Below are 21,453 nucleotides of genomic sequence, written 5' to 3'. Positions count from 1 at the left end.
GGGAGGGGAGTGGGCGCTGAGTCACGGCTGCTCCGGATGACTCAAATTCTTGGAATTGGGAGTAAATCAGCAAGTTTGGCAACAGTGGTTTGCATAAATCATTAATCTGGGGAGTGATTAATTACAGGAGAAGTGAAGGAGGCTCCAGTCCTGTGGAAAGGGATCCCAAATGATTTATTCATCATTTGAAAATGAATTGAGGAATTTGGGTTTTTTGCAGGAGATGAGATGGGGGGAAAAAAAACATTTCAGGGATAAAGTGATATTTGGGATAATTTCAGGGATAATAACGATAATAACAATAATTTTGGGGATAATTTCAGGGATTTTTTAGCAAAATAGTCTGAGAGGTGTGGGAGGAAGGGAAGAGGGGTGAGAAAAGCAAAATCACCTTTTCATGGTAAAAAAACCCCCAAATTTGGCAAATTAAAGGAGCTTTTCCAGGACTGGAGCAGAGGGGGATGAGTGGGGGGAGAACAGAAATGAGTGGACGAGGTCCCAGATTAAAGCTGGAACACCCCATAATTCAAAATTGTAAAAGGGAAAAAAATGAGGGAGAAAAGGGAAAAAAACAGGAAAAAAAAGGGGATTTTGGCTGATTTTGGTATTTCGAAACAGCTCCGGCAGCGACGGTTTCGCAATCCCTGGGCTGAGGTGGGGCACAAACAGCTCCATCTTTAAATCACTGATTAGGGTGGGTGGAACCCAGGAAAATCGGGGTGAAATCCAGGGAAAAAAGTCCATCCACGTTGTCCCAACCCAGCCCACACTGGAAAGCCCCCAAAACACAGAAACCCGCCCAAAATGAGCCGTTCTGGGCCCGTTTCCCTTCACGTTGTTTGTCCGAGCAGCAGCTGTGGTGTGTTTGTGGGACAGGAGGGGACACGGAGCCACGTTCCCATCCCAGTCTCTGGGGTTAATTAATCACAAACATCCCTGGGGTTAATTAATCACAAACAGTTGGAATTGGTTTGGGGAGGAAAAATCACAAATAAATAAAATGTGGACAGAGTGTGGGGGGAGAACAGAGTTTAGAGCAGGGAGGAGTTGGACCAAATAGAAATTAAACCTAATTGAGCCTAATTAGCCTCAGTTTATCACTTATTTTACAGATGAAAACCTTGGAAAATGGGTTTATCCCCAAATTCTGGGTGTTTGCACCAAAAGTGGTTTGGGTTTACCGACGCACAGGGGGAGGGGAAGGAAGAGGCGGGACAAGGGTTCGTTAACAAGAATCTAATGAGTCATTAGTCAGATAATCTAAATTAGACTCGTTAGGCAATGAGGAACAGCACCGGGGTCAGGAGGGGCCGCGACTCCGCCCTGGGGGGATCCAGTTCTGGGCTCAAACTGCCAGAAATTGGTGAAAAGATGGAATTTGTGACAGGAGCCTGGACGAGGAGGCCCCGCTGGTCCCACCCTGTCCTGGTGGCTCCTCCAGCAGCGTTTCCAGTGGGGCTTTTGTCCCTGTTCCCCAAAATCCAGCTGGAATTCCCCTGGGCATTCCCACTCCACCCGAACCATCCGCGACGGATCCCTCGGTGCCAGGATCCACCTGCAGCTCACGTTGGGATTTTTGGTTGGTTTTGCAATTTCCAGTCGCTCCAGTTGGGCCCCAGAGGGGTTTTTTGGCCCCTCCATGGATTGAGTTCCTAAAACAAGAGCTCCATTGGGAGATCCCAGCTCCTCCACGGGGAGTTTTGGCTTCTCCACAGGGACACAGAGCCCGGTGGACGTTTCCCGGTGGAGATTTCCCCATCTGTGGGACTTTCAAAGGATTTCATGGAGCAGAAGTTGAGGTGACAGCGCCGTGACGGTTCAGGAGGTTCAGAGCCATGGAGAACAAACCCCGCTGTCCCCCCCGAATCCTCCTGGCTGGAATCTTTGGGAATCCATCCCGTGGGGTCCGTCGTGTTTCCCGTGGGCAGCTCTGGCACTGAGGAGGCTGGGAGAGCTCAGGGGGTCACTCTTCTTCTCCCCCGAGGCCAAACCCTCACCCGGCGTGAGGAAACGCAGGAATCCGAGAGCCACACCCGAAAAACACCCCAAATCCTCCTCCCCATCCTCATCCTCATCCTCGCCGTCCGCTTCCCAACGCCTTCACCCTCACGTCAGGATCTCCGGCCGCGCGCCGGCGCCGCGCTCGGCCTGGTGCCTGTCCATGACCTGCAGCACATCCTCCAGGATGGACGGCCCCAGGTCCACGTGCAGGGACAGCAGCGAGCCGGCGTGCGACAGGAAGGGCTCGGCCTCGCCGTTGGCGGCCAGCCGGGGGCACGACGGCGACAACGCCGGCGACGGCGGCGACGCCGCGGCCTCGTCCAGGTGCAGCCGCGGGGGTTTCGGCGGGGCCTGCGCCGCGGGCAGGGTCAGCGCCTGCGCGGCACCGAGCGCCGGCAGGGAAATGGCGTTCTTGAGCAGCGGCGACGGCGTGGCCGCCGCGCCGCCCGACATGGTGGCCGTGCGCGAGAACTCGAACGGCGCCGTCGTTTCAGCTCCGCCGCCGGCGTCGCCGCGGGGCAGCAGGTGGAACTTGCCCTGCAGGAAGGAGATGTCCCCGAAGGTGTCGGCCTCGCCGCCGCTGCCCACGTGGATGGTGTGGCGGAAGTCGCCCAGCGGAGGGCTGATCATGTCCGAGGACAGGATGTCGCGCAGCTTCTCCTTCTTGCCCTTGCGGCTGCCCCTCTTCAGGTAGATCGGCACCTTGGTGGACATGGCGGCCGCGCTTCAGGGCAGCCTGGGGAGGAACGGGGAGAGGGGAACGCTCAGCGCTGCCACGGCAACGCCAGCAGCGTCCTCACCCTCGCAATGAACGGCAGAGCTTCCCCCGCCGCTAACACCCAGAGGAGCAGGTAATGAAAGCCAGGCCGGGAGGGAGGCGGGCAGGGAAACCCAGATTTGGGGTTTAGGGAGGAGTTGGGGAGTGGAGTTGGAGGTCGGGAGAGCAGAGTGCTGGGAAGAGGCGTTTTGAACCCAAAAGGGATTTTCTCACCCTGAGCTGCTCTCTGCTCGGCCCCACCCAGCCCAGCTGAAGTGAAAAGCAGAAATTTTGGAGATTTGGGGCCAGAAGGGGAAGGAAGTTGGGGTTTCCCCTGTTTCAGTCGTGAACTCTGAGTTCAGCCATCAGATCTGGGCTGGATTTTACAGCTCTGGGGAGAAATGAGGCAAAAAATGGGAATTTTTGGGGCCATGAATGCGTCCAGCCTCAGGGGGAGGGAAAAAGGGATGGAACAGGTTTTGGAGCCACCAGAACGTTCCCTGTTAGCAAAAATGGGAATTTTTGGGGCCATGAATGTGTCCAGCCTCAGCGGGAGGGAAAAAGGGATGGAACAGGTTTGGAGCCACCAGAACGTTCCCTGTTCAATCAGCAAGTGGGAAGTTCTGGAGGTTTTCACCCTTATCGTGAATTTTCAGGGAAAAAAATTTCCATGCATCCCTGTTTTTGTAAAGGCAGTGCTGCTGGCAAGGCCAGAGCAGCGTGAGGGATTTAGGGCCGGGTTTGTCCCGGGCTGGGACGCCCTGAGGGGCCTCTCCCGGCCAGAATTCGACCCAGAAGAGTCCCGGGAGGATTCATCCCTAAAAACACAACAACAACACCAATGCCCCGAGGGATGGAAAATCCCAATTCCCCTTCACCTCTGCAAACCTCGCTGCTGCCCGCCCCTTCCCTGCTTGGGGGAATATTCCCTCATTATCCCCCAGTTTTAGGGAATATTCCCTTATAATTCCCTGGTTTTGGGGATATTCCCTCAGAATTCCCTGCTTGGGGGAATATTCCCTCAGAATCCCATGCTTTGGGGGAATATTCCCTTATTATCCCCCATTTTTAGGGAATATTCCCTTATAATTCCCTGGTTTTGGGGATATTCCCTCAGAATTCCCTGCTTTTAGGGACTGTTTCCTCAGAATCCCATGCTTTGGGGGACTATTCCCTTATTATCCCCCATTTTTAGGGAATATTCCCTTATTATCCCATTTTTCGGGAACAACCCCCCATTTTTAGGGAATACTCCCTCATTATCCAATATTTTTAGGAACTATTCCATTATCATCCCCTGCATTTAGGAAATACTCCTTTATTATCCTGTTTTCATGGAATTCTTCCCCGTTTTCGAGGAATTCTTCCCCATTTTCATGGAATTCTCCCAATTCTCCCCCTTTTTCATGGAATTCTCCCAATTCTCCCCCTTTTTCATGGCATTCTCCCCATTCTCCCCCCTTTTCACGGAATTCTCCCGTTTTGCCCCTTTTTCATGGAAGTCTCCCCTGTTCTGCCCCTTTTTTATGGAATTCTCTCCTGTTTTCATGGAATTCTCCCCATTCTCCCCCATTTTCATGGAATTCTCCCAATTCTCTCCTGTTTTCATGGAATTCTCCCCATTCTCCCCCATTTTCAAGGAATTCTCCCCCATTTTAATGAAATTCTCCCAATTCTTCTCTGTTTCCCCCATTTTCATGGAATTCTCCCAATTCTCTCCTGTTTTCATGGAATTCTCCCCATTCTCCCCCATTTTCAAGGAATTCTCCCCCATTTTAATGAAATTCTCCCAATTCTTCTCTGTTTTCATGGAATTTTCCCCTGTTTTGCCCCTTTTTCATTGAATTCTCCCCCATTTTAATGGAATTCTCCCCATTCTCCTATTTTCATGGAATTCTGCCCCGTTATCCCATAGTTTTCATGGAATTCTCCCCCATTTTCATGGAATTCTCCAAATTCTCCCCCTTTTTCATGGCATTCTCCCCCATTTTCATGGAATTCTCCCGTTTTGCCCCTTCTTCATGGAATTCTCCCCTGTTCTGCCCCATTTTCAAGGAATTCTCCCCCATTTTAATGGAATTCTCCCTTGTTCTGCCCCTTTTTCATGGAATTCTCCCCATTCTCCACCATTTTCATGGAATTCTCCCCCATTTTCATGGAATTCTCCCCCTATCCCCCCAATCCCCGTTACCGACCAGCGCCGGCGCCGCTCCCGAGGCCTCGAGGGGAGGGAGGGGAGGGGATCCCGGGAGAGGAGAGGATCCCGGGGAGAGGATCCCGGGAGGGGAGGGGATCCCGGGGAGAGGATCCCGGGGAGAGGATCCCGGGAGGGGAGAGGATCCCGGGGCGATCCCGGGGATCGGGGCAGGGCCCGGCCCCGGCCCCGGCCAGGCAGGAGAATCCTGACGGTGCAGAACGCAGCGCCGCTAATCCCGGGATTAGCGCGGCTCGGAGCGCCGGCGCCGCTCCCGAGGCCGCGAGGGGAGGGAGGGGAGGGGATCCCGGGAGAGGAGAGGATCCCGGGGAGAGGATCCCGGGAGGGGAGGGGATCCCGGGGAGAGGATCCCGGGGAGAGGATCCCGGGAGGGGAGAGGATCCCGAGGGGGGATCCCGGGGAGAGGATCCCGGGGAGAGGATCCCGGGAGGGGAGAGGATCCCGGGGCGATCCCGGGGATCGGGGCAGGGCCCGGCCCCGGCCCCGGCCAGGCAGGAGAATCCTGACGGTGCAGAACGCAGCGCCGCTAATCCCGGGATTAGCGCGGCTCGGAGCGACGGGAGGGGGCGGCGGGGACGGGGACGGGGACAGGGACAGGGAATGGGACAGCCCCTCTGGAGTCGGGATCGGCACCGGCGCCCTTGGAAATGCGGGAATTGTAGGGGAAAAGTGGGCTTGGAGTGGGGGAAAAGTGAAATTGGAGGGGGAAAAGCGGGGCTGTAGGGAAAAAATGGAATTATAGGGGTTAAAATGGGTTTGTGGGGGAAAGAAGTGGATTTGGAGGGAATAAGGGGGATTTTGAGGGAATAAAGTGGATTTGGAGGGGAAAAAGGCTCTGAAATGTGAATTCCCATGTGAGGCTGAGGATGATGATGATGATGGGGATAAGCATCCCGGAGCTGTCGGTGCCCTGGGAGCTGGAGGTTAAAATGGGTTTGTGGGGGAAAGAAGTAGATTTGGAGGGAATAAGGTGAATTTGGAGGGAATAAGGGGGATTTTGAGGGAATAAAGTGGATTTGGAGGGGAAAAAGGCTCTGAAATGTGAATTCCCATGTGAGGCTGAGGATGATGATGATGATGGGGATAAGCATCCCGGAGCTGTCGGTGCCCTGGGAGCTGGATTTTCCCCTCCTGGAAATCCCTTTTCCCACCCCAAAGTGCCCTCCCTGACCCCAGTCCCTCCCCCTCCCGCCAAAACCCCGGGAAAAGTCGGGAATGTTCTGGGAGCTGAATTCCCTTTGTGCTGGGAGAGGGAAATCCCGGGAATGGGGGAGGTTCCAGCCCCAAATCCCCAAATTCCCAAATTCCCTCCTCACGGGAGCCACGGCGCTCCCCAGCCCTGCAGGGAGATCCCAAACAGGTGGAAAATGGGCTGGAAAAGGAGAAAAACTCCAAGGAATAATTCATTTCCAGGAGTTTCCATCCCTGAAATCCCAGGAGAACCCGGGACACCCCAGGAGGAGGAGTCAGCAATGAGGAAAACAGGGAAAAACAGGAAAAAAAACAGGGAAAAAATGGATTTTTTCCCCCAGGATCCGAGTGGGAGGAGCTCCAGGAGGCGCTCCCAGGATTCCGACCCTTGGAATCGCCTGGATCAGCAGATTCGACTCCCATGGAGAAAAATTTGAGGAATTTTTCCATTTTTCCATCAATTCCAGCTCCAACAGAGAAATCCTGTTCATTTCATTCCTTTTTTTTGTGATTTAGGGTCTGGATTGGGAGGAATTTGGGCTCTTTTTTCACAAATTACAGGAAAATTTTGTTCCTTTTCCAGCACTTTGGGCTTCAGCACACCCAGGTTTTTCATTTTCCACCTGTTCTTGGAAATTCAGGCTTCAGTTCAGGAAAAAATTGGGATCTTTTTGCCTCTTGCCACAAATTCACCTCTCACAACCTGGAAATTTCCTTCCTTTTCCCCCTGCTTTTGGAAATTCCTACCTCAGTGTGAAATTTTCTGCCCATTTTCTGCCCCTTGAGGCTTCATGACTTCAACACTTTTACTTTCCCTCAGTTTTTCCATAAAAATTCCAACTTCCTGCCCATTTCCAGCATTTTGGGCTCTGCCCCACAGAAATTTGGGGGTTTTTTAAGCTGATTTTCAGGAATTTTGGCGCTGTCTGAGCAGCCCTTCCCCATCCTGGTGTCCCCACGAGCAATCCCATCCCCGTTTTCCCCGAGCGGGGATTCAGGGATGGAATTAAAACTCCTTTTCCCATGGGAAATGCCCGAGGGAGGAGCAAAAACCTCCCTTTCCTCCCTCCTGACCCATTCCAGCCTTTTTGTGGTGCCCCATTTAAATCCCCGCCTCCGGATTCGCCCCGGGATGGCTCCGGAGGATGGATTTTCCCAAAAAAAAGATGGAAATTCCCCATTTCCCCGCTGCCCCCGAGCTGCAGGAGCCGGAGGGAGGAAGAGGAGCCCTTTGGGATGAAGGTCGTGGGGATTTTGGGGCCCGTCCGTGAGACCCGACCCCGCTCTGAGCACGGGAAAAGCCGGAATGGGTTAAAATGAGTTAAAAAGGGTTAAAAAGGGTTAAAAGCGGGCAGGAGTTGCCCTCGCCCCGTCCCACCTCGGGAATCCAGCGCAGGGTCCGGGCCGGGCGCAGCGCAGCGCTGACAATTCCATGCCAGGGCACAGCGGCACCTTCTGCCAGGAAAATCCCGGTGTCGGGACGAGCCCGGGGCAAGCCGGAGGATGAGGAGGGAAGGGAGGAAGGAGCCTCGGCCCCGGCCACACCCCGACCCCTCCCGGTGCCAAAAAATTCCACGGGAAAAGCCAAAATCCGGGAGAAGCAGCAGCGGCTCCTCCGGGGGCTCCTCCCGGGCCGGGATTGCCGGGGAGCGGCCGCGGGTCGGGGATGGGGTCGGAGTCCGCTCGGGCGGCCGGGACACTCCTTGGAGAGGGCTCGGAAATCCGGGGCTCGGAAATTCCGGGGCTTTGGAAATCTGGGAGTTCGGAAATCCGGGGCTCGGAAATCCGGGGCTTTGGAAATCTGGGAGTTCGGAAATCCGGAGTTCAGGAATCCGGGGGGTCGGAAATCCGGGGGGTCGGAAATTCAGGGGTTCGGAAATCTGGGAGTTCGGAAATCCAGGAGTTCAGGAATCCGGGGGTTCGGGAAATCCGGGGAGTCGGAAATCCGGGGGGTCGGAAATTCGGGGGTTTGGAAATTCGGGAGTTCAGGAATCCGGTGGTTTGAAAATCCAGGGGTTCGGTAATTCAGGAATTCGAAAATCCGGCGATTTGGAAATCCGGGGGTTCGGAAATCCGGGGATTCTCCCGTTCGCAGGAAAGAACACCCGGAAAGCCGGGCCGGAATCCGGAGCTATTCCAGGGCTCCGGGGCCGTTCCAGGAGCTGTTCCGGGGCTCCGGGGCCGTTCCGGGGATCCAGGGGCCGTTCCAGGGATCCAGGGGCTTTCCGGGGATTCTCCCGTTCGCAGGAAAGAACACCCGGAAAGCCGGGCCGGGATCCGGGGCTATTCCGGGGCTCCGGGGCCGTTCCGGGGATCCAGGGGCTTTTCCCGGAGCTGTACCGGGGCTCCGGGGCCGCTCCGGGGATCCAGGGGCTGTTCCCGGAGCTGTTCCGGGGCTCCGGGGCCGTTCCGGGGATCCAGGGGCTTTTCCCGGAGGGGTACCGGGGCTCCGGGGCCGCTCCGGGGCCGTTCCGGGGATCCAGGGGCTCTTCCCGGAGCTATTCCGGGGCTCCGGGGCCACTCCGGGGCTCCGCCGCTGCTCCGAGCCGGGAGCGGGCGGAGCCGGGGGCTCCAATTAAGCGCTGGTTTAATTAAGCCGGGAAGCGCAGAGGGCGGGGGGGATGTGAGGGAAGGATCCGCTCTTTTTTTTTTCCTGGATCAAAGGCAGGAATCGCTGCTTTCCCTTTAAATCCGGGATGCGGCAGCGCCGCGAGCGCGGCCGGGAGGCAGGAAAAGCTGAGCCCGCCCTCCCCGCAGCATCCCGGGAATGCGAGTTATCCCCTTCCCTTCCTTCCCTTCCCTTCCCTTTCTTCCCTTCCCTTCCCGCTGCTGTTTTAACCAAAATCTGAGTTTTTTTCCAAGGGAAACTGAGGCTGGGGGAGGAGAACCCAAGGGAAAACTGGGAGGGAATGGGGATTTGCACCTCCCCTGCAGGTGCAAAAAACAAAAGAGGAAATAAAACTGGAAATGGAAGGAAAAAAACCAGGAAAAAAAGATTTTATGGATGTTGGAAAAACTGTATTTGATTTGGGGTGAGAAGTGCTGGAAATGGGCAAAGAGCAGAGGAGGAACTGGGGGGTGACCTCAGCACTTCCCAACTGCTCCACGTGGATATTTGGGGAGAAAAAGGAGATTTTTGGGAAAATCCCAGGCACACAGCAGAGTTGGGGGTGGAATCTCCCTCCCCAGCCCAAATTTTCCCTGGTTTTACCCCAAAATCCACCCCTGGGATTCACCTTTTCCCTCAGGAAACGACACCGGGACAGGCAGGAACTTTAATTAATTTTCACCTTCATAAATTTGGGGCAAAAAGTTTGGGAAAAGGGACAAAGCCAGACCTGCAGCTGTTTTTCCCTGGGAAGCAGCAGCACCAGGAATCCGTAATTAATTGGTTTTGCACTAATTAAACTCTGCTAACGAGGCCACCCAAGGCGAGGGGGGACGCCAGGACAGGGAGGATTCCCTTCCCAAATTCCGTTTTACTGGAGGTGAATCCTGAACTCTCCTGGGGAAATCCTCCATGTGCAGAATGGCTTTGGGGTTTTTCACCAGAATTCCAGGAGGTTTAACCGGAATTCCAGGAGTTTTAACTCCAGTTTCAGGAGTTTTACCCCAATTCCAGGTGCTTTAACCCCAATTCCAGGAGTTTTAACCTCAGTTCCAGGAGTTTTAGCCCCAGTTCCAGGAGCTTCACCTCCATGTGCAGAATGGCTTTGGGGTTTTTCACTGGAATTCCAGGAGCTTTAATTGGAATTCCAGGAGTTTTAACCAGAATTCCAGGAGCTTTAACTCAATTTTCAGGAGCTTTAACTCAAATTCCAGGTGCTTTAACCCCAATTCCAGGAGTTTTAATCTCAATTCCGGGAATTTCACCCCAATTCCCAGAGTTTCACCCCAATTACAGGAGTTTTAATCCAAATTTCAGGAGTTTCACCCCAATTCCAGGAGTTTCACCCCCAATTCCAGGAGTTTTAATCCAAATTCCAGGAGTTTTAACAAGAATTCCAAGAGTTTCACCCCAATTCCAGGAGTTTCAGCCTCAATTCCAAGAGTTTCAGCCCCATTCCAGGAGTTTCACCCCAGTTCCAGGAGTTTTAATCTCAATTCCGGGAATTTCACCCCAATTCCCAGAGTTTCACCCCAATTACAGGAGTTTTAATCCAAATTTCAGGAGTTTCACCCCAATTCCAGGAGTTTTACCAAAATTCCAGGAGTTTTAGCCCCAATTCCCAGAGTTTCACCCCAAGTCCAGGAGTTTTAGCCCCAATTCTAGGAGTTTTAACCAGAATTCCAGGAGTTTTAATCTCAATTCTGGGAATTTCACCCCAATTCCCAGAGTTTCACCCCAGTTCCAGGAGTTTTAACCCAAATTCTAGGAGTTTTAGCTGGAATTCCAGGAGTTCCACCCCCGTTCCAGGAGCTGGGGGCTCAGATCCTCACGACCTGGGCGGCCACGCAGGGGCTGCTCCGGGGGGCGGCCCCGGGGCTGTCCCTGGGGTTGTCCCCGGGGTTCTCTGCAGGGTTGTCCCCAGGGTTGTCCCCGGGGTTGTCCCCAGTTCTGTCCCCAGTTCTGTCCCCGTCCCTGTCCCCCGTTCTGTCCCCGTCCCTCCGCAGCAGCAGGCGCCCGTAGGTGCCCCCGGCCTGGCCCTTGGTCAGACGCCCGGGGTTGATGCAGACACAGCCCAGGACGTCCTGCAGGGACGCGGACAGGGACGGGGACAGGGATGGGGATGGGAACAGGGACAGGGACAGGGACAGGGATGGGGATGGGGACAGGGATGTGAACAGGGACAGGGATGGGAACAAGCACAGGGACAGGGGACAGGGGATGGGGGACAGGGACAAGGGATGGAGACAGGGGATAGGGATGGGAACAAGGGATGGGGACAGGGACAGGGGACAGGGATGGGGTCAAGGACAGGAACAGGGATGGGGACAGGGGACAAGGACAGGAACAGGGACAGGGGACAGGGACAAGGATGGGGACAGGGACAGGGATGGGGACGGGATGGGGATGGGACAGGGGATGGGATAGAGATGGGGACAGGGACAAGAGATGGGGATGGGAACGGGGACAGGAACAGGGATGGGGACAGGGACAGGAACAGGGGACAGGGACAAAACAGGGACAGGGATGGGGACAGGGACAGCAACAAGGGATATGGTCAGGGATAGGGGACAGGGATAGGGACAAGGATGGGGACAGGGACAGAGACAGGGATGGGGACAAGGATGGGGACAGGGACAGGGATGGGGACAGGGACAGGGACGGGATAGAGATGGGGACAGAGACAGGGATGGGGACAAGGACAGGAATAGGGACAGGGAACAGGGACAGGGATAGGGACAGTGGGGGGTGTCAAAAATCGATGGATACAGCAGAACTGGGACCCCCCAGCTCACCCAGACCCCAAAAACTGCCAGATCCAGGAGATTTGGGATCCTCCAGACCCCAAAAGCCGCCAGGTCCAGGAGATTTGAGTCCCTCCAGCTCACCCAGACCCCAAAGCCCCCCAGCAGCAGAACTGGGACCCCCCAGCCCACCCAGACCCCAAAACCTGCTGGACACAGCCAAACTGGGACCCCACCCAGACCCCCAAATCCACCAGGTCCAGGAGATTTGAGTCCCTCCAGCCCACCCAGACCCCAAAACCCGCTGGGTCCAGGAGATTTGGGTGCCCCCCTTCCCCTCTCCCGGCCCTTCCCGTGGCTTTTCCTGCTGGAATTCCCCCTGGGGGTCTCGGGGGGCTCAGGGTGGGCTCAGGGGGGCTCAGGGGGTCTCAGGGTCTGACCTTGATGAAGAAGCGCAGCTCGGAGGGCGTCACCAGCACGTCGGGGGTCACCGGCAGCGCCGCGAACGCCGCCAGCGCCTCGAAATCCACGTTGAGCTCCTCGGAGGGGGGGTACAGGGGGTAGAAACTGCAGGGGTTGGGGAGAAAAAGGGGGTTTTGGGAAAAAAGGGGTTTTGGAGAAGAAAGAGTAGGTTTTGGGAGGTAAAAGGGGGTTTTGGGGAGGAAAAAAGGGGGTTTGGGATTTGATTTCCTCCCCAAATCACCAAATCAGCTCGAAATCTACACTGAGCTCCTCGGAGGGGGGGTACAGGGGGTAGAAACTGCAGGGGTTGGGGAGAAAAAGGGGGTTTTGGGAAAAAAGGGGTTTTGGAGAAGAAAGAGTAGGTTTTGGGAGGAAAAAGGGGGTTTTGGGGAGGAAAAAAGGGGGTTTGGGATTTGATTTCCTCCCCAAATCACCAAATCAGCTCGAAATCTACACTGAGCTCCTCGGAGGGGGGGTACAGGGGGTAGAAACTGCAGGGGTTGGGGAGAAAAAGGGGGTTTTGGGAAAAAAGGGGTTTTGGAGAAGAAAGAGTAGGTTTTGGGAGGAAAAAGGGGGTTTTGGGGAGGAAAAAAGGGGGTTTGGGATTTGATTTCCTCCCCAAATCACCAAATCAGCTCGAAATCTACACTGAGCTCCTCGGAGGGGGGGTACAGGGGGTAGAAACTGCAGGGGTTGGGGAGAAAAAGGGGGTTTTGGGAAAAAAGGGGTTTTGGAGAAGAAAGAGTAGGTTTTGGGAGGAAAAAGGGGGTTTTGGGGAGGAAAAAAGGGGGTTTGGGATTTGATTTCCTCCCCAAATCACCAAATCAGCTCGAAATCTACACTGAGCTCCTCGGAGGGGGGGTACAGGGGGTAGAAACTGCAGGGGTTGGGGAGAAAAAGGGGGTTTTGGGAAAAAAGGGGTTTTGGAGAAGAAAGAGTAGGTTTTGGGAGGAAAAAGGGGGTTTTGGGGAGGAAAAAAGGGGGTTTGGGATTTGATTTCCTCCCCAAATCACCAAATCAGCTCGAAATCTACACTGAGCTCCTCGGAGGGGGGGTACAGGGGGTAGAAACTGCAGGGGTTGGGGAGAAAAAGGGGGTTTTGGGGGAAAAAGGGGTTTTGGGGAGGAAAAAAGGGTTTTGGGGAGGAAAGAGGAGTTTTTGGGGATGATAAACATGGGTTTTGGAGGAGGAAAAAGGGGTTTTGGGGAGCAAAAAGAGGTTTTCGGGAGAAAGGTAGAGTTTTTGGGTAGGAATAAGGGAGTTTGGGGGAGGACAAAGCTGTTTTTGGGGAGGACAGAGGGGTTTTTGGGGAGGAAAGAGGCATTTTTCAGGAGGGAAATGAGGTTTTGGGGAGGACAGAGCCGTTTTTGGGGAAGACAGAAGCATTTTTCAGGAGGAAAATGAGGTTGTGGGGAGAAAAAAGGGGTTTTTGGGAGGACAGAGCTGGTTTTGGGGAGGACAGAGGCATTTTTCAGGAGAGAAATGAGGTTTTTAAGGACAGAGCTGTTTTTGGGGAGGACAGAGCTGTTTTTGGGGAGGACAGAGCTGGTTTTGGGCAGGACAGAGCTGTTTTTTGGGGAGAAAAAAGGGGTTTTGGGGAGGACAGAGCTGTTTTTGGGGAGGACAGAGCTGGTTTTGGGCAGGACAGAGCTGTTTTTGGGGAGGATAGAGGCATTTTTTAGGAGGGAAATGAGGTTTTTGGGGAGAAAAAAGGGGTTTTGGGGAGGAAAAAGGAGTTTTGGGGAGGACAGAGGGATTTTTGGGGAGGACAGAGCCGTTTTTGGGAGGACAGAGCCGTTTTTGGGAGGCCCTCACCTGCGCTGGGTCAGGATGTGCCGCAGGATCCGCGTGAAGCGATCGGAGACCCCGGAGGAGCTGTGGGAGGAAGGGGAGAGAAATGGGTGAGAAAAGGCAGGAAACGGGAAAAAAGAGATGGGGAAAAGAGGGAAATGGGAAAGGAAAATGGGGTGAAAGAGGGGATTTGGGGAGGGAAGAGAGAAAAGGGGGAAAACACTAAAAAAGGGGGCAAAGATTAAAGAAAGCCAAGGAAAGGTTAAACAAAAGGGAAAAAGGTTAAAGAAACAGGGGGAAAAGGTCAAAAAAAAGGGAAAAAAGGTCCAAAAGAGGCACCTGCTGATCTCCTCAGCCCCCATGTGGAAGAGGAGGTCGGTGGAGGTGAGGCCGAAGACGACGCCGTCGATGTCCAGGGTGCAGGGCTCGGGCACCAGCAGCACGCGCTGGACACACGGACACGGGGCTGGAGCCCTGGGCACCCAGAGCGCCCCAGAACCACCCCAGAACCACCCCAGAACCACCCCACAACTCCTAAAATACCCCAAAGCCAGCCCAGAGCGCCCCAGAACCACCCCAGAACTCCGAAAATGCCCCAAAGTCACCCTGGGATGCCCCAGATCTGCTCTGGAATGCCCCAAACCCACTCCGGAATGCCCCAAACCCACCCCAGAATGCCCCAAACCCGCCCTGGAATGCCCCAAACCCGCCCTGGAATGCCCCAAACCCACCCCAGAATGCCCCAAACCTCCTAAAATGCCCCAAATCTGCTCTGGAATGCCCCAAATTGGCCCTAAATCACCCCAAACCCCCCCCAATCCCACCAAGTTTTCCTTAAGGCCCCAAAATGTTCCCCAAAATCCCCAGGGCCGTGCTGGATTTTCTGCAGGAACATCAGATCTGTCCCCAGGGGGTAAAGAATGATTAAATTCATGAATCTGAACCCAAAAAGGGCCGGGAGGGGCGTTGGCAGCTCTGGAATTCCAACCCCAAATCCTTTGTCCCCCCGCAAGCTGTGGCAGCAGAAAAAAGGAGGATTTCAGCCCAAATCCCAGCTGGGGTTTGCCAGGAGGGGTGGGAACCTGCTGGGAATTCATTTTTTGGGGGGAAAAAGCAGAATTTTGGGGCCAGTACCGCTCTGTCCTCCTTGGGCAGGTCCTGGAAGGGGAAGGGAGGCTGCGGGTACACGAAGTCATGGGAGACGTCCCGGAGAGAGGGCACCAGCACCAGCTGGCAGCCAGCACTGGGGAAAAAGGGGAAAAAGAGGGAAAAAGAGGGAAAAATGGGATTGGGGGGCAGAAATGAGGGAGTTTTGGGGCGAAAAGTGGCGGTTTTGGGGGAAAAAACCCCGTGAGAATGGGGGTTTGGGGGGGGTGGTGCCCACCTCCTGGTGCCCTCGATGATGGTCCTGAGGCAGAGGCGGAACACGTCGGAGAAGGGGCTCAGCAGCTGGCAGCTCTGGATTGAGGGAAAAACGCAGGATTTGAGCAATTCCCGTGGTTTTGGGGATGTGGTGCTGCCCCGAATCCGCAGGGATTGAGGGGATTTTGGGGGGTCCCTCCTCACCTCCACCTGCTCGTGTTTGGCGTCCAGGAACGGCCCAAGCTGGGGGGAAAGTTGAAAAACAGCAAAAAATTGTTATAAATCACCCCCCCCAAAAAAGATAATTTTTAATAATTCTCATCAATGAACCCAAATTTTAGCACACACCCCCAAAAGTTCAGGGCAAAATGAGAGGAAAATAAGGAAATTGCTGAAATTGATGCATTGTGCCCAGGCAGGGAATCAGGGTTTGACTCCAAGGGCAGCATTTGCTCTGAAAATGGAGCTTTTCTGTCACTTTGGGGTGAGAAATGGGGATTTTGGGGATGGCTGGGTGAAACATGAGAGGTTTGGGGCACTCAGGGTGAAAAATGGGTGTTTTGGGGTGAGAAATGGGGATTTTGGGGATGGCTGGGTGAAACATGAGAGGTTTGGGGCACTCACGGTGAAAAATGGATGTTTTGGGGTCAGAAATGGGGATTTTGGGGATTGCTGGGTGAAACATGAGAGGTTTGGGGCACTCACGGTGAAAAATGGATGTTTTGGGGTCAGAAATGGGGATTTTGGGGATTGCTGGGTGAAACATGAGAGGTTTGGCACTCTTGGGGTGAAAAATGGGTGTTTGGGGTTCAGGAATGGGATTTCCATGAGAGGTTTGGGGCACTCAGGGTGAAAAATGGGTGTTTTGGGGTGAGAAATGGGATTTTCATGTGAATTTTGGAGGGTTTGGAGCCTCCCCAGCGTTTCGAGGCTGGGGGTCGGGGTGGGGGGTGCAGGGTTGGGTTGATAACGAGGAGGGTAATTAATACTCGTGGTTAATGAGGGGCTCGCTGGGGTCTCCTCACCAGGACACAAACGTCGGGGCGGTCCCGGGCCACGAGCTCCAGGAGGTCACTGAGGGGCTCGAAGGCGACGCTGTCCGAGGGCGTGAAGGGGCCACAGGCCACCAGCACCAGCCTCTGCCCTGGGGGGTTGGGGGGAAAGGGGGGGTTTGGGGGAAAAATGGGGGATTTTGGGCAAAAAAGGGGGTTTGGGGGAAAGGGGGAAGTTTAGAGGTGGGAAAGGGGGGGGTTTGGGGGATGGAAATGGGAATTTGGGGAGGGAAAAAGAGGGGAAGGGGAGAAAAAGTGGCTTGGGGTGATAAAAAGGGGGATTTGGGATCCCAAATTTGGGTTTGGGAGGGAAAAAGGAGTTTGGGAGGGGGGAAAAAGGGGGTTTGGGGGGTAAAAAAAGGGGGGGATTTAGGGAAAAAAAGGGAGGTTTGGGATCCCAAATTTGGGTTTGGGAGGGAAAAAGGAGTTTGGAGGGGGGAAAAGGGGGTTTGGGGGAAAAGGGGGAAGTTTGGGGATGGGAAATGGGGGGATTTGGGGAGGGAAAAGGGGGAGACAGAATCCAAAGGGCACTTTGGGGACAGAAATGAGGATTTGGGGGACAAAAGTGGAGGTCCCAGGGCTCACCTGCCATTGGCTCCGTGGGGGTGTGGAAGGGCAGAGGGACCCCCTGGGGGAAACCAGGAATGTCCAAAATGCCCCAATTCCACCCCAAATGCTCCAATTCCAGCCCAAATCCCACCCCAAATGCTCAAATTCCACCCAAAATCCCCCAATTCCACCCAAAATTCCACCCCAAATGCTCCAATTCCAGCCCAAATCCCACCCCAAATGCTCAAATTCCACCCAAAATCCCCCAATTCCACCCAAAATTCCACCCCAAATGCTCCAATTCCAGCCCAATTCCAGCCCAAATCCCACCCCAAACGCTCAAATTCCACCCTAAATCCCCCAATTCCACCCAAAATTCCAGCCCAAATGCCCCAATTCCACCCCAAATGCCCCAATTCCACCCCAAATTTCACCCCAAATGCCAAAATTCCAGCCCAAATGCCCCAATTCCACCCCAAATGCCCCAATTCCACCCCAAATTTCACCCCAAATGCCCCAATTCCACCCCAAATGCCCCAATTCCACCCCACACCCCCCGGGAGCGGGCTCACCTCACCAATTCCAGCCCAATTCCAGCCCAAACGCTCAAATTCCACCCTAAATCCCCCAATTCCACCCAAAATTCCAGCCCAAATGCCCCAATTCCAGCCCAAATGCCCCAATTCCACCCCAAATTTCACCCCAAATGCCCCAATTCCACCCCAAACCCCCCGGGAGCGGGCTCACCTCGTAGAGCTTGGTCACCACCATTCTCCTGCCCGTGCTGTTGGTGCCTTCCAGGGCCACCACCTGGGGACACCAGGATTGGGGCAAAACGGGGGGAAATTGGGAAAAAGGGGCAGGAATTGGGAAAAAGAGGGGGAATTGGTGGGGAAATGGGGCAGGAATGGGGGAAAGGGGCAGGAATGGGGAAAAAGGGGCAGGAATTGGGGAAAAAGGGGCAGGAATTGGGGAAAAAGGGAAGGAATTGGGAAAAAGGGGCAGGAATTGGGGGAAAAGGGGCAGGAATTGGGGAAAAGGGGCAGGAATTGGGGAAAAGGGGCAGGAATTGGGGAAAAGGGGCAGGAATTGGGGAAAAGGGGCAGGAATTGGGGAAAAGGGGAGGAATGGAGGGGAAAGGAGCAGGAATGAAGGGGAAGGGGCTGGGATTGGGGGGAAAAGGAATTGGGAAAAAGGGGCAGGGAGGGAAGGGGAGCCCCCCCAAGGCCGCACCTGTCCCGGGAAGAGGGAATATTCTGGAAGCTCGGAGAGGTCCAGAGGGACCTGGGCCCCCCCCGAGTGCTCCCTGTCCCCCAGCAGCAGCACGGAGTGGGCGTTCAGCTTCCCGTTGCCATCGCAGCCGATCTGGCCCAGCACTGTCACCGGCTCCTGCGGCGCGGCACGGCGGGGGTTAACGCGGAACGGGGGACTGGACCCAAAATGGGGGGGTTTAAACCAAAATGTGGGGGTTTCACCCCAAAAAGGGGCTGGGGTCTCACCTGGGCCGGGAGCACAGCAGAGCTGAAGGTGTCCAGGCCGTGGTGCCTCCGCAGAACCTCCCCGAGCTCCTCCACCCGCTCGGCCAGCGCTGGGGGACCCCGGTGTCACCAAAGGCCCCCAAACCCCAAACCCTGACCCCTCCAAGCTGGGGGGGACCCCGGTGTCCCCAGACACCCCCCGACCTCAATCCCTGACCCCTCGAGCTCAGGGTGACCCCGGTGTCCCCAAACACCCCCTGACCCCAAACACCCCCTGACCCAAATCCCTGACCCCTCCCAAGCTCAGGGTGACCCCGGTGTCCCCAAACACCCCCTGACCCCAAACCCCCCTGGCCCCCAGCCCAGGCGGCCGTGCCCACCTTCCCGCACGTCCAGCGCCTTCTGGAACATGAATTTGTAGGGTTTGCTGAGGCTGTGCTCGGGGCAGCCGAAGGTTCTGACGGCGCAGCCGCCGCGGCCGCGCCAGGCCGGGCCCTGCACGGAGCCAAACGAGGCCACGACCTCGCCCCGGCCCCCCCGGGATGAGTATTTCTGGGAGGGGGTGACACTGTGGGGACAAAAAACCCGGAGCTGTCCCACCCTGGAACCCCGTGGGTTTGGGGTTTTCCTCCTTTCTGTTACCCCCGTTCTGAGCACAACGATGAAGGGAGCTTGAAGGGAGGAATTCCCCGGTGTGAGCAGGGTGTTCTAACGGGGTTGAGTGGTTTGGGTTGATTAATGAGGCTTTGAAAATGATAATGTTTGTAGTTTTAAAGGCTTTGTAACTGCAAGGAGCTCGGTGGGGTTTTAACCATCCCCCCAAATTTAAAGAGGTTCTAAAATGCTCCAATTGAACTTCCTTAAGGGTGGGGTTTTAACAAAAAGGAAGGAAGGAAAGAGGGGAAAGGGGTGGTTGAGGGGAGCCCCCAGGAGCCCTCACCCACCTTGGGGAGAAGCTGCTGGGGGAGAAGAGCCCGTAGGGGCTGCGGGACGAGGGCGCCCGCTTGGGCCGGGGCGTCTCTGGTGTGGAATTGCTGCGTTTCTGGGAGCCCTGCGGGGAACAGACACGGAAAAAGGATCTCTCCAGGCCGGTTTTAGGGCAAACCCCGCGGATTTGGGGCGATGCCCACCTTGGATGGGGTGGTGTAGGCGTCCAGCAGCTCGTCCTCCTGCTCCTCGTGGAGCCTGGTGCTCGTTAAGGGGAAAAAATCTCTCCGAGTTTGGGTGAATCCCCCCCAGAAGCCCCAAATCCAATAATTCCTCCCATTCCCAGACCCCACGGGGGATCTGTGACAGCTCACGGCCCCCCACTTTCTGCCAGGCCCCCCAAACTGCTCGGGATCTGCTCAGAATGTTGGGATATCCTCAGGATCTCCTCAGGATATCCTCGAGATCTCCTCAGAATGCTGGGATATCCTCGGGATCTCCTCAGGATATCCTCAGGATCTCCTCAGGATATCCTCGAGATCTCCTCAGGATATCCTCAAAATGTTGGGATATCCTGAGGAGATCTCCTCAGAATGTTGGGATATCCTCGGGATCTCCTCAGAATGTTGGGATATACTCAGGATATCCTCAGGATATCCTCAGGATCTCCTCAGAATGTTGGGATATCCTCAGGATCTCCTCAGGATATCCTCGGGATCTCCTCAGAAGGTTGGGATATCCTCAAGATATCCTCAGGATCTCCTCAGAATGTTGGGATATCCTCGAGATCTCCTCAGGATATCCTCAGCAGGATCTCCTCGGGCTGAGGGGATACAGCTCCTGCAGCGAGTGGATGTCGTGGAGGAGCCCCCGGCGCTCGTCCCGCCCGCGCCGCCCGCGGCCGCCGCGCTTGGCCAGCACCTGGGGCAGGGGGCAAGCCCGGGGTCAGCGCTCGCCGCCGTCCCGGGGGCTCGGGGCAATCACGGGGGGCACTCGGGGACCCCCACCTCGTGCTCGAAGGCGTCCAGGCCCTCGGGGGTGAGCTGCAGGTCGAGGTCCTTGCTGGTGACGAAGGCCAGCAGCTCGTTGGCCAAGGCCACCGGGCCCAGCCCGTGGCTCAGGCACAGCTCCACCACTGCGGGGAGAACGGGGGGTCCCAAATCCCACCGAGACCCTTTGGGTGCCCCGCAGCCACCCCCTCAGCCCTCTGTGCTCCACAAAACCCAGCAGCTCCCAAAATCCTGGCCCCCACAACACCCCCCATGAATCAAATAACCCCTCACAGCTCTCCTGACACCCCCAGTTCCCCTCACAACTCTCCTGACACCCCCAAAGCTCCTCTGACACCCCCAGCTCCCCTCACAGCTCCCCTCACACCCCACAAACCCTTCCTCCTCCCCCAGCCCCCCAATCTCCTCCCACAGGCCGCGCCTCCCGGAGCCCTCACGCTTGTCGGGCACTTCCTCGCCCTCGCAGCGCAGCTCGAAGAGCCGCAGCTCCCTCAGCACCGCCTCGGCCGTCACGGCCTCCGGGCCCGGCTCCGGCTCCATCCCCGGCTCCGCCATGGCCGCGCTCGAACCGCGCGGGCGCGGCCCCGTGAGGGAGAGGGCGTGGCCAAGCCGTATAAGGAGAAAAGGCGTGGCGATGGCGACATAAAAGGCGTGGTTATTCAGATTTAGACAGAACGGACCAATGGGAGCACGATGGGCGGGAGAAGGGGCGGGACCGGTGTGCTGCAAGCACCGCCCACCGGGGGTGGGAGGGGAGAAGGGCGGGATGAAAAAAGGGCGGGAAAATTCGCGCCCTCAGAGCGCTGAGGGGGCGGGGCTGAGGCGGCTCTGAGGGGACGGACCCGGCCTGAGGCGGGGAACGGGATCTGAGGGGTGGAACTTGCAAGGAGTTTGTAATTGCACAGAGTTCAGTGGGGTTTTAACAATCCTCCCAAATTTACAGAGGTTCTAAAAAGAGTCTGAGGAATGGAATCCGGTCTAAGGGGTCCTCCTCGGGTCTGAGGGATGGAACCGGGTCTGAGGGGGTGGAACCGGGCCTGAGGGATGGAACCGGGCCTGAGGGGGGAACCGGGCCTGAGGGGTGGAACCAGGTTTGAGGGGGCGAACCGGGTCTGATGGGGGAACCGGGTCTGAGGGATGGAACCGGGTCTGAGGGGGTGGAACCGGGCCTGAGGGATGGAACTGGGCCTGAGGGGGGAACCGGGTCTGAGGGGGGGAACTGGGTCTGATGGGGGAACCGGGTCTGAGGGATGGAACCGGGCCTGAGGGTCGCACCTGCCCCGGGGATTCTGCCCCGGCCCGGGGT

General features: G+C 56.1%; 2 protein-coding genes and 1 long non-coding RNA gene across 4 annotated transcripts; 1 reads left to right on the top strand and 2 right to left on the bottom strand.

Moving 5' to 3' along the window:
* Nucleotides 1-300: 300 nt before the first annotated feature.
* On the bottom strand, nt 301-7,680 carry CDC42EP2 (CDC42 effector protein 2). The gene is made up of 2 exons (XM_039714004.1): nt 7,543-7,680; nt 301-2,737 (listed from the first exon to the last, which is right to left on the bottom strand). Exon 2 carries the CDS (start codon nt 2,713-2,715, stop codon nt 2,107-2,109), a length of 609 nt encoding a protein of 202 aa, XP_039569938.1. The 5' UTR covers nt 2,716-2,737; nt 7,543-7,680; the 3' UTR covers nt 301-2,106.
* LOC120504491 lies at nt 5,391-6,749 on the top strand. The gene is made up of 2 exons (XR_005628038.1): nt 5,391-5,717; nt 5,897-6,749. It is a non-coding gene; the product is annotated as an uncharacterized LOC120504491 (long non-coding RNA).
* Nucleotides 7,681-10,062: 2,382 nt separating the features above from the next.
* Nucleotides 10,063-20,720, bottom strand: POLA2 (DNA polymerase alpha 2, accessory subunit). 2 transcript variants are annotated; one of them, XM_039713996.1, is made up of 19 exons: nt 20,585-20,720; nt 20,145-20,272; nt 19,973-20,058; nt 19,341-19,395; nt 19,155-19,261; nt 18,591-18,778; nt 18,232-18,320; nt 17,966-18,121; nt 17,480-17,542; nt 16,769-16,811; nt 16,157-16,275; nt 15,336-15,374; nt 15,154-15,227; nt 14,904-15,012; nt 14,109-14,215; nt 13,794-13,853; nt 11,957-12,083; nt 10,561-10,856; nt 10,278-10,293 (listed from the first exon to the last, which is right to left on the bottom strand). In XM_039713996.1, exons 1-18 carry the CDS (start codon nt 20,700-20,702, stop codon nt 10,593-10,595), a joined length of 1,932 nt encoding a protein of 643 aa, XP_039569930.1. In that variant the 5' UTR covers nt 20,703-20,720; the 3' UTR covers nt 10,278-10,293; nt 10,561-10,592. The 2 variants fall into 2 exon arrangements, with proteins under 2 accessions (XP_039569929.1, XP_039569930.1); XM_039713995.1 differs by having other exon boundaries at nt 10,063-10,856.
* Between the last annotated feature and the right edge of the window lie 733 nt (nt 20,721-21,453).

Source organism: Passer montanus, unplaced genomic scaffold (genome assembly GCF_014805655.1).
Source record: "Passer montanus isolate IOZ18808 unplaced genomic scaffold, ASM1480565v1 scaffold294, whole genome shotgun sequence".
Lineage (NCBI taxonomy): Eukaryota > Metazoa > Chordata > Aves > Passeriformes > Passeridae > Passer > Passer montanus.
The sequence above is the reverse complement of the archived record's forward strand: the minus strand, read 5'-3'. Positions and strand labels throughout refer to the sequence as shown.

Coding starts and splice junctions, on each gene's coding strand:
- CDC42EP2 (XM_039714004.1), bottom strand. CDS start 2,715: ATGTCCACCAAGGTGCCGATCTACCTGAAGAGGGGCAGCCGCAAGGGC.
- POLA2 (XM_039713995.1), bottom strand. CDS start 20,702: ATGGCGGAGCCGGGGATGGAGCCGGAGCCGGGCCCGGAGGCCGTGACG. Junction 18,779..19,154: donor CCCAGCAGCTTCTCCCCAAG/GTGGGTGAGGGC, acceptor TTGTCCCCACAG/TGTCACCCCCTCCCAGAAAT. Junction 12,084..13,793: donor CACATCCTGACCCAGCGCAG/GTGAGGGCCTCC, acceptor CAACCCCTGCAG/TTTCTACCCCCTGTACCCCC.